Source organism: Grus americana, chromosome 6 (genome assembly GCF_028858705.1).
Source record: "Grus americana isolate bGruAme1 chromosome 6, bGruAme1.mat, whole genome shotgun sequence".
NCBI lineage: Eukaryota > Metazoa > Chordata > Aves > Gruiformes > Gruidae > Grus > Grus americana.
In genome coordinates this window covers 40,401,405-40,415,884 of record NC_072857.1, presented here as the reverse complement: position 1 = coordinate 40,415,884, position 14,480 = coordinate 40,401,405, and the positions used below count along the sequence as shown (strand labels likewise).

Genomic DNA, 14,480 nt, shown 5'->3' with positions numbered 1-14,480 from the left:
GCGGGAAAGGTTTAATTTAATTCTTCCTTTAAAAAAAAAATAAAATAAACTAATGCGGGGCTGACTCACGCGCAGCCCGGATTCCCCGGCCACGCCCCCAGCCCCATTGGCCACGCCCCCAGCCCCAATTGGCCACGCCCACACATGCTGGCCGCGCCCCTCACTTTCCCCGCCCCTCAGTCCTCCAGAGCATAACCAGAGCGGGGGCTAGAGCGGCTCAGCGTGGTTTAGGCCGCGGGCGGAAGTACGCGCTGTTCGGGGCGGAAGTGGCGTCCAGGCGCTGCCGCCTCCTCCTGAGGGGAGGCGGTTCTGTGTGGCGGCGGCTGCGGCGGCGGCGGGGAGCCGTGAGGGGAAGATGCCCGTGGCGGTGATGGCAGAGAACTCCTTCAGCTTCAAGAAGCTCCTGGAGCAGTGCGAGACGCAGGAGCTTGAGGTACGGCGGGGCGGAAGGGTGTGGGTGTGTGTTCACTACTGGGACGGGCCCGCGGGTGCCGGCGGCCTGGGCTGAGGCCCCCGTGTGCTCCGGCGGGGTTCGGGGCTCGGTGCCGCCCCGCAGCGCTGGTGTGCTGGGGTACGAGCGTTTCCAGCCCCTGAGGTTCAGAGGATGTTGCCCGAAAGCGCTGTTTTGGGACTCGAACCTGGCCCTGCAGGGAAGGGTGTTTGTTGGCGGCTCCGCGCCTGTCTGTGTGTGTGAGGCCGGTGAGGGTTCGGTGTTTAAACTTGCCGCTTTGTGCAAACGCCCGCCTAAACGCTTTTCAGAAGCTTGCGGAGCTGCAGACAAATAAATGCAGAGTGCATTTTAGTATAAATATTAGGGTCTTTTTGGAGAGGAGGTGTGCGTGTGAAAGAGAAGTTCCTGTGTCTCCACGTGTCTCCCGTGGCTGAGAAAAAGAAGGTATTAGAAAGGGGAGTGGGGCGCTGGGTTACGCTTAAATCAATGGTGCACGAGTTATGGGAGCGCACACTGGGAGCTTCCTCTGTGCCCTTTTAAGTTCTGTTGCTTGATGAGTTTTCAAGTCTGACCGTGTGCACTGTTAGTGTGGCAGATGTGGTAAATCAAGTGGCACCACGTTAATATTAAAAGCTCTTCCTGGGTGACAGCCATAGACCCTCTCTCATCGTGCTTTTGTAAGCGTGAAGCTCATGCATCCCGCTGTAGCCGTTTGAAAAAAAGGGAAAACTTTGAATTTTCTTCTTTCATACACTCTTTACTGATTCTGCTATCAATTGAAGGGAGAGAGAGCTGTTCCTGTGTGTGCTGTCTTGCCACAGCAGAACTTAAGTGTTGACAAACCACTCAGCTTTGCAGTGGAAAATATAATCCTTAAATGGAAAGGGTCTCTACTTGTGGGTGTGCATCATCAAGCTTCAGCTGATGTTTCTGTGCTGAGCCTGGGTGCCTCTCATGATCTCAGCAGGGTGCTGCAGCTCCCTGAATTCTGTAGAAGGGGGTTATGGAGCTGGAGGGAGGTTGCTATGTGGAAAATATGAGCTACCTGCTGCCTCAAGTGATGGGCATGTGAGCACAGAGAAGCAGGAGAGTGCCCTTGTACCCTGGGGGAGAGTTGAGCGTAGCTAGCCCTTCCTGCTGGGAACGGTTTAGTACTCGCTTTGAAGGTGTGTTCCCATCCTTTAGAGGAACACACGTGTACAGCACCTTTTTATTCCCGTTCAGATTCAGCAAGCTCTAAAACAGTGTTTGATACTTGGTCTGGGCAATCTGTCAGAACCTGACTCGCAATGGTGCTGGCTGCCTTTTTGGCCTCTGCGGAGTGATGGGAGGGTTGTGTCAGGGGTGGTGCCCAGCAGGCTTTGGGCTTTGCTTCTGTGGCCATCTGAGGAAGTTTAACGTATCCTCCTCGCTTCCCTGCTGCAGAGTGTGTGGTGTTGGACCTCAGTGGGTCCCTGGGGGCTCTTGTAAAGCCACTGAATGTAGACACAGCAGAAACCTTGAGCAGAGCACAGTCTGTCAGCAGAGTCTCCTAGTGTAAATGGCAACAGATGCACCACTGGCAAACTGTTCCCAAATGCTTTGTCAAAGTCGCTAAGTTCTTTGCTGTGCGTGTCTGCATCCACATCAAGATTCTTGTGGGCGCACTAATACCTGCCGACAGCATTTGTGTTTCAGATTGAGTTGATAGGTAGGCTGATTTTTTTTTTTTGCAGGCTAGATGCAGTCACAGAGTTTCATTCAGTAGACTGTAAATCTAGTGGGTCTGGTGGTAGTTAGCTTTCCCTTCTGTTCCACTAGTCTCCTGGCAGAGAAACTAATTAATTTTCTTTTTAGTACAAAGAAACACCAAAGGTTGAACTTACGTGGTTCAAACAGGAGCTATTAATTAACCTGGCTTTGTTTTACTGGGCATAATCCAAGGAACAGTTGCAGAAACTGTTGTGTCTGTAGGTAGGTGATGAGCCCTGGAAACAGTGTAAGAATGGCTGGGGCCGATAATCACCTGCTTTTGGCTTAGATGAGCCTATAAATTGCTCATGTAATTAAATCAAATAGCTGTGTAAATGGCTTCCTGTGAGTGCTTGCTGCACTACCCTTTGATAAATTGCTAAAACCTTATTGGAAATCTTTTCACCTTTTAAATGATGATAGACTTCCAAAATTTTATAACTTTATTATAATTCATTTTTTTCTACTTGTATGATCTGTGAGGTCTGCTGAAGTGTGGCAAGTGTCAAAGCTTAGTTTGGATTTTTAAGAAGGGCAGTTCAAGTGAGTGAAGAAACTTCACTCTGGTGGAGTGCCCTGAATTGAACTGAAGTTCAGCTCAAGACAGATGAAATTGTGAGTGCCTAAAACCAGCTCAGTGTGTGTAACTGTAAAGTGAGATGGGTTAATACTTTCATGAGCATAAGCTAGAACATTAGAAAGATGGAACCTTGCTTTATTCGTGCAGCAAAACAAAGTTTTCTAAGTAAAACTTCTGGCATGTGCAAGTTAACTCTTCATTGTAAGATATAACAGTATTACTATAATATTGCAACTCTGACACTTTGTCCAGACCTATTATGTGGTGTGAAGAACATTAACTGGCTTTGAATGTTCAGATTTCATTCAACTTGGCTACCTGGTGTATTTTGTAAGATATCTTGTTCTTAAAATATGTAACCCAATTATTGGTGCTTGTTTTTTAGGCCCCTGGAGGAATTGCAACACCCCTTGTTTATGGCCAACTTCTAGCTTTATACCTGTTGCATAATGACATGTAAGTGGCTTGTATTAATCTTTAACTTCAGATACTGAACTTGTCGCTATTAGCTAGGGCTGTAGTTGCCAGAATATTAGCAATTGGTTGTGTGACTAAGAAAATCCATATAGGCAGTGCTGTTGGTTTTTTTTTTAAATTCATATAATTAAAGTCTCTCTCACCCCTTGCTCTCTCAGAAGAATTATTCTCCTTTCTTCTTGCCCTTCCTTTTGAACTGTAGGAAAATAGATTGGCTTTAGGAAGAAAGTTCCTTAAATAGTGAAATTGGCTGCTTTGGAAAGTGTTGAACAATTCAGTGTTTTGATTTGTAGCTTTTCAAGGCTGCATTTGTTTTGAGTAAGATTGCTGCTCCTCCTTGTGTCTGCTCACAGCAGGATAACTCTAAACTGTTTGTGTTAATGAGGCATGCTCTTTGCTTGAATGAGCTAAATCTTCATGAAGTAGTAATCCTTTGTATTTGGTCTGGTGGATTATTACCATTCCCTGTGTGAACTTGAACTTTGATATGTTTAGGGTTTATTGAGAAATGGCTGATTATTTATTCAGGCAAAATAAATGAGATTGCTGTGTTTGAGTACCAAGCCAAAGTAAGCATTGGTGTGGGCATTTGAAGATTTGAGTGTTTTCTTGCATTGTAGATGTATATTCTTTCAGGGCAAACTCCCTGAATGCTGATACTGAGTATTAGGTTTAATGCAGATAACCTTGGTTCAGAAGAATTTGAGGTTTTAGGATTGTGGAATTTTAGAATTGTACTTTAATGAAGAGCAGTGAGTCTTTTCTCTGGTTTGCATTTTAAATCTTTCTGAGAATTTGAAACCATTTCACTTTGACTTCTGTGCTCTAAAGATCAATGGCTAAATGTTTCGGTATGTCCAAAACTCCAGAATGCATGTGACAAAGCTGGTTTGGGAAGAACATGCACTAAACAGTGTAAATCTTTGCTATGCAAAGTGAGGTGTGGGCACATGAAGAAAGTATTTTTATGCTATTAATAAGTAAAATAAAAATAGCTTTAAATGGTGTTTGTTTCATCCTTTTTAAGTTCTGTCTTTGTATACTTTATAGTGTACATAATATATCAATACAGTCCTACATGTATATAATTTATAAATACATACATGTATTTATACATACTGGGGGTGCATGCTCAAAAATGTTTTTCTGTTAGAAGTGCTTGATCTAAGTTTGGAGACCACTGATCTAAACGACTGCTGACATCATGAAAAGCTGCTATTTGTACATGCGTTCATCAAAGATGCAGCTATTCCAAAAATAAAACTGCAAAACTAACTTCTGTGCAGTGCTGCCTAGGGGTAGATAAATGGGAAACCTTTTCTAAACTGGTGTTAAATGAGGCAGTTAATGAACTATTTGTTGCATTATGGCAGTCATGTTGTCTATTTGAGAGTGATTTTGTTTTTCTACTTCAGTAGACAGAGAAGGAATGTTTTAAAGCACTGAGACTGTTAATTATAGCATCTGAACAAATCTTCCTTGTAGCAAACATTCGGTTACTGAGAACTATTTTTAACAATTTTTTTAAGGAATAATGCGCGATACCTTTGGAAGAGAATCCCTCCTGCTATCAAATCTGTAAGTACTTCATAAAATGCTGTTTGATACTAAAACAATTTCATATAAGCTTGCAAATAGTGACTTTTCCCCCCTTAAGGATTCCGTTTGAGTATCTTTCTGCTCAGTTCTGTGCTGTGAACCGCTTGCCCAGCAGATGGCATGTTGATCTTTAAGATCTCCTAGCTACTCATCTGTTACCTCTTTACCTTCCCAAATAATCTGGTGCAATAGAATTCAGTAAATCTGTAGACTTTTTAGTAGAAAGCCTCATGATAAAGGGCCGTCAGCTGGAGGAAGGCAATGGATCTGACTCTGGGACGGGGCCACGTTCCATGTGAGGGTGCAGAATACCTTGTGCAGTGAAAAGCGACTTCGGATAAGTTGCATCTTCAAGTCGATTAACTTTCCGAAGGCAGAAACTTTTTTTGCACTGCATTTGGATCAAAGACGCAGTGAGGATTTAGCTAAATGTAATACCAGAAATGCTTCCAGACTTTATTGTTGTTAAATTTTTTTAGTTTGATATCATAATTTACAAGGAAACAAGTGTCCTGTATTCTTCTACTAAGAAACCTCGTGGTCAAGATGGGACCTGTCAGATGGTTCTGAAATAATTGTCTTTCTCTTAAGAAAATAATTGCATCAGTTGAGCCAATAGTCATCTGGACCAAATTTTACTTGGCCTTTTTCTGAAACCTGTATTTGTTGCTCAGCAATATTCTATGAATAGTCTGGCTTTCTTGCGTTTCATGTGAAGCATTGTTCTTGGTGGGGGAAACTCATTCCGTGAATTATTTTGGGAAGGTTATACCTCAAAGCATAGTATTTTCTTATGTGTGTGTGCTGATGAATCTTCTACCAATTGAGTCAAGTAATGATTGGTATGAGTCTTAACTTCAGAAACAAGTCGGTGGTTCTTACAGTTGAAAAATAATACCTTTATTGCTCAGTTTGGTGTTTGGTTGCTGTTCTGACAGGCTGTTCAGTTGACCAGATAATGTGTAACACAGTACAAGCAGCTCTTAAAACCAGTAGTGGGAGAGCAGTTGTAGTGAGTATGGCACCATATTAAGTGTGACCTGTTGTCAAGATTGCAAGATGAAATTTCAAGTGGAAAATTGCCTTCACTGTGCAGACAGCCTCTGCACTTTGCAAAGCCTCTACTGAATAGAGGCAAGCATTACTCTAAGCAGAAAATGAGCTGTGCCTGTCCTTTTGTAACTCCAGTCAGTAGCCTAGGTGCAGATGATCCTCCGTGATTGTTTTAGCTGGTATGTTGGCCTGGATTGGTATAACTGACATGGGAGCAGACTTTGCTTATGTGGGTGAGAAAGTTTTGGCAGAGGATGGATCAGGGAACTTGGAGCAGCGATACCTGCTAGAACGAGATTTCCCAATGCTTGTCTGTTTGTCATTGCAGGTATTGTGTTATACTCCAGCAATGGGAAAAGGAGGGGAGTGGAAACAGGTTTCTGCAGAATAGTCACTGTAGAGAATACGCCATTCCGGATTAACTGCTGTTTTTCTGTCACAACAGGCAAATGCTGAACTTGGTGCGGTTTGGTCAGTAGGACAAAGAATCTGGCAGAGAGACTTTCCAGGAATCTATACAACAATCAGTGCGCATCAGTGGTCCGAGACGATTCAACCAATCATGGAAGCACTTCGAGGTACAAATTGAACCTTTTGTAGGTAGTGTGGAATTACATGGTGCCTTAAGTTCTTTCTGTGTGCTCAAACAGAAGTAGACAGATGACTACTTAATATTATGAAAAATTGGAAGTGGTCAGGAAGATTGCCAGGTTTTTGTGGGTTTTACTTAAAGGAATTTAGTTAACAGGTGTAAAAAAGAAGTTCATTACCAAAACTTGTGGAAACAAATGGAAATGTTTTTATTAATTAGGATTGTGTGTGTGATTGAAATGCCAACATGAAAGAAAATACCTACACTGTATGTTTCATTCCGTGACAGCAAAATAGACCGCTAGCTCTCCAGTTTTATCAGACTTTTAACCAGTAATCTAGAGAGCTTGACTTAGCATTTCAGAACCTTGTGACACTTCTGAAGAAGTTTTTCTTTTAAATGGGGCTTTAGACAAATATTGTCATTATAGACTGTGCAACAGTAATGTGCAAAGTCTTGCTACTAGAGGGCAGCACAGACCGCTGAAAAGCCTTCCGAGGTCTTTTGCAATAACAAATTCTCTGTAGCTTTAGAAACAACTGATTTGCAGATGCCTTGGTATCAAAGCAGATGTGGTTAAAAAGGCATGAATAGTTTGACACGTTGCTTTTTTCCTAATTTTTTTCTGGTTTTGAACTATTTGACACACAAACTTATTGCAAATGGAGAATGCCATCAGAAGCAGAGTTTCCTAAACTGGTTTACATACTGGTGGTAGTACCCAAGATGCTGCAAACTGCCTTTGGAAGTTAAATGTGGTCTCTGAGGGGTTTTGTCCTGGCATAGAGCAAGCTGTTGCCTCTGGCTGTTGGCTGTGGTACTTCAGCGAATTGTGGGAAGGGAGGGGGAAATTCTGAAGTGCGGTAGTGGTTTTCCAAGTGTGTTAGAATTGGAAACATTTTCTCTTATTTCTTAGTTACGGAGATTAGTCTACTGTCTGCTTACAGTGTTTATCTCCTCTTAGATGCAACTAGGAGACGAGCCTTTGGACTGGTTTCTCAGGCATATACCTCAATAGTTGCAGATGATTTTGCAGCCTTTGTTGGTCTTCCTGTAGAAGAAGCTGTGAAAGGTACTCTGCATTTATTCACCGAATAGGTTTTCTACAGATGATTGAGTTCAGAGAGCTGCAAGTGCTGGTAAATAAAGATGTGTACAAATTCCGAGTCTCTTATGAAAAGAAGTGATGGAGATAGAGAAAAATGTCTTGGTTCTGGATAAGTATTTGATTTTTTTATTATTATTTGCCACTAGTAACCATTGGTTATCCTCCCCTTCTATATGTGGAAGTGCTAAAGCACGTCAGCAATGAGGGAAGACCAAAGGTAGAGGGTTAACCTGGTTTTGTGCGTTCTTACTACTTTCATGAGCTTATCTGTTGAACTAAATATCTAGATGCTTACAGAAATGTCTTAGAGTTGTGGCATACATGCAGTGTATTGAGAGGCTTTTCTATTGGTCTTAATGTGCATCTTTATTTTGTGTTTCTAGCCATTATATAAGACATTTGTTCTTACAAATGTAAAAATGCCTTTTCCAGGTGTACTAGAACAGGGCTGGCAAGCAGACTTTTCAACTCGTATGGTAATGCCTAAAAAGCCAGGTAGGTGGAGCTGTTACTTGACTTAGATGTTGAGTTAGGCATTTTCTAGTAATGAAGTGTTGGGTTTTAATTAAAATTTTGCCCAGTATTCTTTTAGATATTTTTATGGGGGTTTATGCTGCTGTAGAACATGGAATGTTTATGAAATGTAGTGGGTTTGGGTTGGGGTTACAAGTAGTTTGGATTAAACTACATCCTCAAATTAACTTGTTTAAACAAAAGTAGACAGGATATGCTATGATTTCTCCTGCTCCTTCTCTGCTGCTGGCTCTGACTCAGTGGAACATAAGTTGGATGACCTCAAATGACATGTCTTAATCTAATAAAGATGAGTAAAAATATACCATTTTGAACCTGAGAATTTTTTCAGGAGAAGTAGAGCTTTTTTGGGCAGGGATCTCGTGGATCTTTGTGTTCTGAGGAGCTCAAGTTGTTTGTATAATTTCCTTTGCTTTTTAAAACTTATTCTACTGGATCTTTTTTCACTGTTATGATGTTGATAACAGAATATCTGTTCCCGCAAAGCTCAGCCTGCAAAAATACTTGGGGTTTTTTTTTTTGTTAAACCAGTATCTTTGGCTGACTGAGGCAAAAATAAATGTTAAGCTATGAAGGCAGAGATGAGATGACTGCTCTTGAACTGCGCAGTGCAGCTCTGGAAGAAGGAGCCAAATTACAGTGTATGTAAAAGGGCAACATCTATTAGGCTAAGAAAATATACTGTTTGTATGGGCACAATTTTTAGGTGTTCAGAGCCCAGAACATTATAATAAACACATGCCAGGCAAGGTGTTGAAATTTATCCCTTGGGGCACACAACCAACGAGAGTCCTGAGCTTTTGCATGTGATCAGGTTTTTTCATGAACTGGTTGCAAAATATGCAGTGCTTTACAAGTACTGAGGGTTAGTTACATGTGGTTCTTTTCCAAAGGCTAGTGCAAGGACTATTTTAGAGGCAAAAAAAAGTGGCTGGAGGTTGTCATCTATTTTTGAAGCTGCATGTCTAACCAGCTAAGCCTTGGGTATTCTGCTTTTTAGCTGTGAAGTAAAACAAATAAATGAGCAGGCTTAACTTTATTTACCTCTTAATCCAGTTTTGGCTTGATGTATAGAAGTGTTTAAAATTGGCCCACTGGGATAACTTCTATTGTGTTTTTCTTCAGGTGTGCTGGAAGCTTCCTTTAACAGATTTATTCCTTCATCAGGTACTTTCTCTTTATGTATAACCTACTTGCATATATCTAAACTTGTGTGATTAATATAAACACAATTTCACCAGCAGCACAAAATGGGACTTGGGTCCTAGAGAAGTGAATGTTGTCATTCCCTCCTCAAAAAAACCCCACCCCAATCAGCTGTTACAGAAACATGTTTCTCCCTCTGTCTTTCCCTCACCTTTTAAGGAGAGTAAGGAGCAGATTCCAAAGCAGGGGTAGACAGCCCCTGTAAAACAAAGGATTTTGGTGAAAACTTGCAGCTTTTTCACTAAGCAACTCTGTCAGTTTTATTGCTTTTGTGATATGGGGCTTCTGAAGTCTTCCCTATATAAGAAAGCGATCTGCTGGTTTTCCTCAGAGCTGAACTCTAGATTGAGGTGTAATATGTTGTGTCATGCTGGTTCTCAAAATGCTGTTGTCTTTAGTTCTCAAGATAGTGACAGCAGATCTGAATTGGTGGCTTGCTAACACAGTTGCCAAAAGTGTCTTAAATTTGCAGGTTTAATTCCAAGCCAATTTCCAGAGCTGGGGTCTTGCTTTTTGAAAACATTCTTCTCATTGTCAGCCTCCTCTATCATGTACTTGCAGCCCTTAGCACTATGTCTACTCAAACCATATCCTGAATGCTAGTCTTAATTCTTCAGGGAGAGTAAATGCAAATTTCCTGCTGTTTTTTATTTCTGATGATTAATTCCTAATTTATCTCCCTGGTTTTAGTCACTTGTCTTCCTACCTATTGTTAAACTAATCTCAGGTTAGTTGGTGTTCTCCTGCATCCCGTGTGGTACTTGGTCATGTTTTGTTAGTCAGATAACTAACAAAGAGATTTATTCTGGTATCCTCAGTATGGCAACTTGTAAGAAAGGGAGCAACTGCAGGGCTCCAGGAGCTTTTTTGTCAAGTGGAAGTACTGTCAGTCTTCATTATTCAGATTCTAGTATATAAAAACAAAAAAGAACCTGGAGACTGCTGACAACTGTTACAGTTATCTTTGCTGTTAGTAACTCTTGGACTACTTAATGGTGCAGATAACAAAAGTAATGTCAGCTAAAGCTGCATAGGTAGAAGATACAGTTAAGGTACAGCTCCATAAGACTCTCTAACAGTCTGATGCATTTAATTTTTTTCCTTACTTTAGTGATGGATGGTATTGCAGATGGATTTGTTTTCTTAATTTCATTAATGATGCATTTGTTTTATCTTTGTAGAACCTGCTCCGGTTCCACCAATTCCAAATGAACAGCAGTTGGCCCGATTGACTGACTATGTGGCTTTCCTTGAAAATTGATTACCCTGCTCCTGTATTCAGAACAACTTGGGAATCCTGTGTACTGACATTTTTAGAAATCTAGGATTTTTTTTCATATCTGTTAAATGTTGCAGCGTCCTCTTCTCAATTGTGTGTATACAGTGTATGTTAGCCCAATTTGTGTTTTGCCAAAGCCAAGATAGCAATTGAAACAATCCTTTAACTCTTGTAATATTCAGTAGGTACACAGCAGTATTACATACTAAGTTTTTTTTAATTGACTCATAGCAGAGAGGCAGAACTTTTTTCAGGTAATTAGAAACAGAGAAGAAAAGATGGGTTAGGTTAACTAAGCAGGTTAACTGTGTTGAGGAATTTATGCTAGTAGGTTGTGTACTTCTGCAGTGAGTACTGCAGTGCTTATCACAGATCAATTGCATGTTGAATTTCAGAACAAAGAGTGGAAGACTGCCCTACCCATATCTGCAGAGGGAAGATGTTTTGATGAAACAGTAACTTAAATAAGAAAATAATTTACAATTACTCTTTTGCAAGTATATTTCTGGCATACTTATAATTGATTTCTTTCTTGTTGGTCCTTCTGGATTGTTAAGTCTTCTTGTTTTGATGTGAGAAACTTCACATTGGGCATATTTTTACAGCAGAATAATTGGAGTCATTTAAGAAAGGGAAATTTTCACTTTGAGGAAGAATTTTTACTTCTGGAAAATTTTGAGTGACATAGGACACCAGATATTTTGCTGGATAACCATATACCTTCTTGAGGCCTTTCATGTCTTGATTCTTTTCAGTACACTGGGCCAGGATCCACAAGAAGCAACAACTCTTACCTGTCTTTAAGCTTTATGGATTACCTCTGCTGTTATTGGAGAGGAATTAAAAATTAGAGTAGATCTCCTTGAGTAGAGACCAGTTGGGATGGGGACGATATGTTATGCTGCAATGTCAGTTTGAGGAATACATTTTCTGTATTGGAGCACTGCTGTGTTAATCTTTGAGAGTGGCTTTTAGAAGCAGAAAGAGGACTTGTATTACCAGGCTTCTTGTTTGTATTATGCTGGTAAAAAGGCTGTGGGAAAATAGTGGTGCTTTAAAGGGCAGTGCATGTCTTGATTTGCTTCTCTCCCCTTTTCAACATCATATTCAGCGGTTTCATCAAAGATGGCAAGTGTGCCGTATGTTGTGATTGTTTTTTCAGTGTGCACTACCTACTGTACATTCTCTTGTTGGAGATGTGTTAGCAGGGAGGAATTATAAACTGTGCACTGCTGCTTTGAGAGCTCCCTTTATGCGTAAACACTTACTCAAAATGATTATTTATTTGAAACCCACCTAAGACTTGGATTTCTAAATTTATCTTCAGTGATATTAAAGAACGTGTTTACACTGACCTTGTGTACTTGATTTTTTTAATTTTCCTTGGAGTACAGCTGTTCTGGTTTGACTAGTTTTTAATGAATTCTTGTTAGTCTAATTTGGGCAGAGCTGGTTAAAGATTAGTGTAATAATTATGCCTAGGCAGGTATTTTGAACAGCTTTGTGTGCAGCTATTGTATGGTTTATGTTAAAAACACTGGTACCCTTCAGATGTCTTTTAAAATATTCAAAGGCATAAAGTACTTGAAGAGCTAAATGAAAATTTCCCCTTCTGTGTATGTATTGTGCAACTCTGCAGTTGTTTGTAGCACACAGACAACCCTGCTTGCAGCCATGAAAAGTAGACATGATGAAAGGATTACTAGCCACTTGCACTTAATGGTAATAGGAGAGGAGCAACGTGAGCACTGGTAATCTGTGTCTATCTCCAAGCTAATATTAAATCTATCAATGTAAGCTTGACTCTTCTCTGTCCAGTTCTAACGAGTTTGTAATTTTGCAATCTCTGGTCTGCTGTAAAATTTAAGCTGGCTTTTAGGTTTGGGTATGGCATTAACTCCTAACTTGCCTTGAGTACTGTGCTCCCAGCTGTGCTTTTTTGTTTGTCCTGCTTTGGAATCCACACTATTTCAGATCTTTTTCATCCTCTTTGCCCTTTATCATGGTTTCTGGTTCACAAATATCCTTTTTCAGATGGGCTGCTTGTTGCCACTCTTGCTGGTTGTGTAGTGGACATAGCATGACTCCTAACAGCAGAATATTTTCTACTTCCTCCTGATCCTTTCTAAGATTGGCTCTGTTCTAACATCTCTTGACTACTGCCCAGTTCTCAGTGTAGTAATGACAATGACTCGAGCATCTTTCATCACCAGTGTTAACTAGGTTGGTGGGCATCACTGCATGTCCTTATTCAGGATTTTCCCCTCTGGTTAGTGCAGGTCACACATGGATAACAAATAGGTGAAACTTCAGTTTTGGAAGACACTTCTTCGTAATCAGGCTTGCTGTTGACTTCTTGAATTCCTTTATAATCTTTGCTAACATAAAGAACTTTATCAATGTTGAACATAATAGGTATTACAGTAATTTATGGTAGCCTCCTCCACTATGAAAAGTGACTATCTGCTACTTGCCCTTGGCCACTCCTTTCCCCTTTAGTCTACTAATTTGTGTAGTTTTAGAAACATCTGTTGTATATGAAGTAGATTACTTAATTTACATTTGTTGATTCCTTGTAGAAAAAGTTAGTGGATTTGAAGCTGCCTACAAAACCAAACCATACTTCTTCAGATACTCTCCCAGGTATTTTTTATTTCTCCTTTTTTACTAATGAAAATGCTGCCTGATTCCTCTGTCTAGATGCTTGTCTTGGTTTTTTAGGTTTTAAACTCAGCCTGTTCCTCACCTGCCCATTTAAGACTTGGTAAAGGAGCTAGAGGTATTAAATCTTGGAGAAGTAGGGTATTATAGCCAAATGGAATGCTGTGCTTTGTGTCTGGGAATGGGACAATTGCTTTATTGATGTTAATTTGAAGTAACACTGGAGCAAGTCTCAATCTACTGCCATTGGTACCACTTACTACAGATGGCTTTGAGGGATGTTAACTGTCACGAGACTTTTAATGGGCTGACTTGATGTGTATTGAGCTATTAAAGTCAAATTTTTAGTTTTCAAAAATTTTCTTAAAATTAGTGAATGATTTTATCCTGCATCAGGCTGTCAGCTGGTTCACAGTACCTATAAATAGGAAATCTACCCCCAGTGGCAAGTTTGTTGTAGTTCTTTGTGGAGATTGTGTGGATACATTGTTATGATTGATTTGGTTCCTGGACTGCAGTGTGCCTTGCATCCTCAGAACAGGAATGAGAGCCTTCTCAAAGTACTACGAAATGATGTGCTTCTCTTTAAAAATACTGGATCAGAAAGTTTGGAGTTACAGTAGGTCACTAATGAAATTCAGAATTGGATTTAATGGCTGAAGACGAATGCAGCTTTTTCCTCCCAGCAGAGGGTTGCTAGGTGGAAGGACAGATGTTACTGTATAACATAGTTTAATTAGATGAAAAAGACTTAACCAGTCTCTGAAATGTAGAGAGAAATCTGTCCATAGAGCTGTGGTTAACCTAGCAAGCAAAGATCTAAGATGAGCTTGATAGAAAAGGTAGGAGAGTTCAGCTCTCTTGAAGGCAGTGAGTAGTCTCAGTATGGGAGCTATTTTTAGGCTTACTCTAACTCAGGGTCTTCCGCTGAGTGTACTTCGATACTATGGAAAAGTGTAAACAGCTTTGTGACACGTGGTATTACGAAAGCCAAAATCGGACATATTTGTAGAAAAGTGGGTTTCTTTTCTTCTGGCTTGGGCCTGTCTTGTGCTAAAATATTGCAGTCTCAAAGGGGTCAAATTCTGCTGAGCGGAAACGTTAGTCCGTTTGTCAGATGTGATCTGTGTTAAAGGATTTCAGCTTATGCTTTTACTGCTCTGGCAAGCCTAGCATAGCTTTGTGCTTCCCTGTCTTGGTAACCAGACT

General features: G+C 40.6%; 1 protein-coding gene across 1 annotated transcript; it reads left to right on the top strand.

Moving 5' to 3' along the window:
* The first annotated feature begins 225 nt into the window (after positions 1-225).
* Positions 226-11,964, top strand: COPS8 (COP9 signalosome subunit 8). Its single transcript, XM_054830472.1, has 8 exons — positions 226-433; positions 3,148-3,218; positions 4,769-4,817; positions 6,337-6,469; positions 7,448-7,555; positions 8,024-8,086; positions 9,251-9,292; positions 10,513-11,964. The coding sequence occupies exons 1-8, from the start codon at positions 356-358 to the stop codon at positions 10,590-10,592; spliced, it is 624 nt and encodes a 207-aa protein (XP_054686447.1). The 5' UTR covers positions 226-355; the 3' UTR covers positions 10,593-11,964.
* Positions 11,965-14,480: the final 2,516 nt, after the last annotated feature.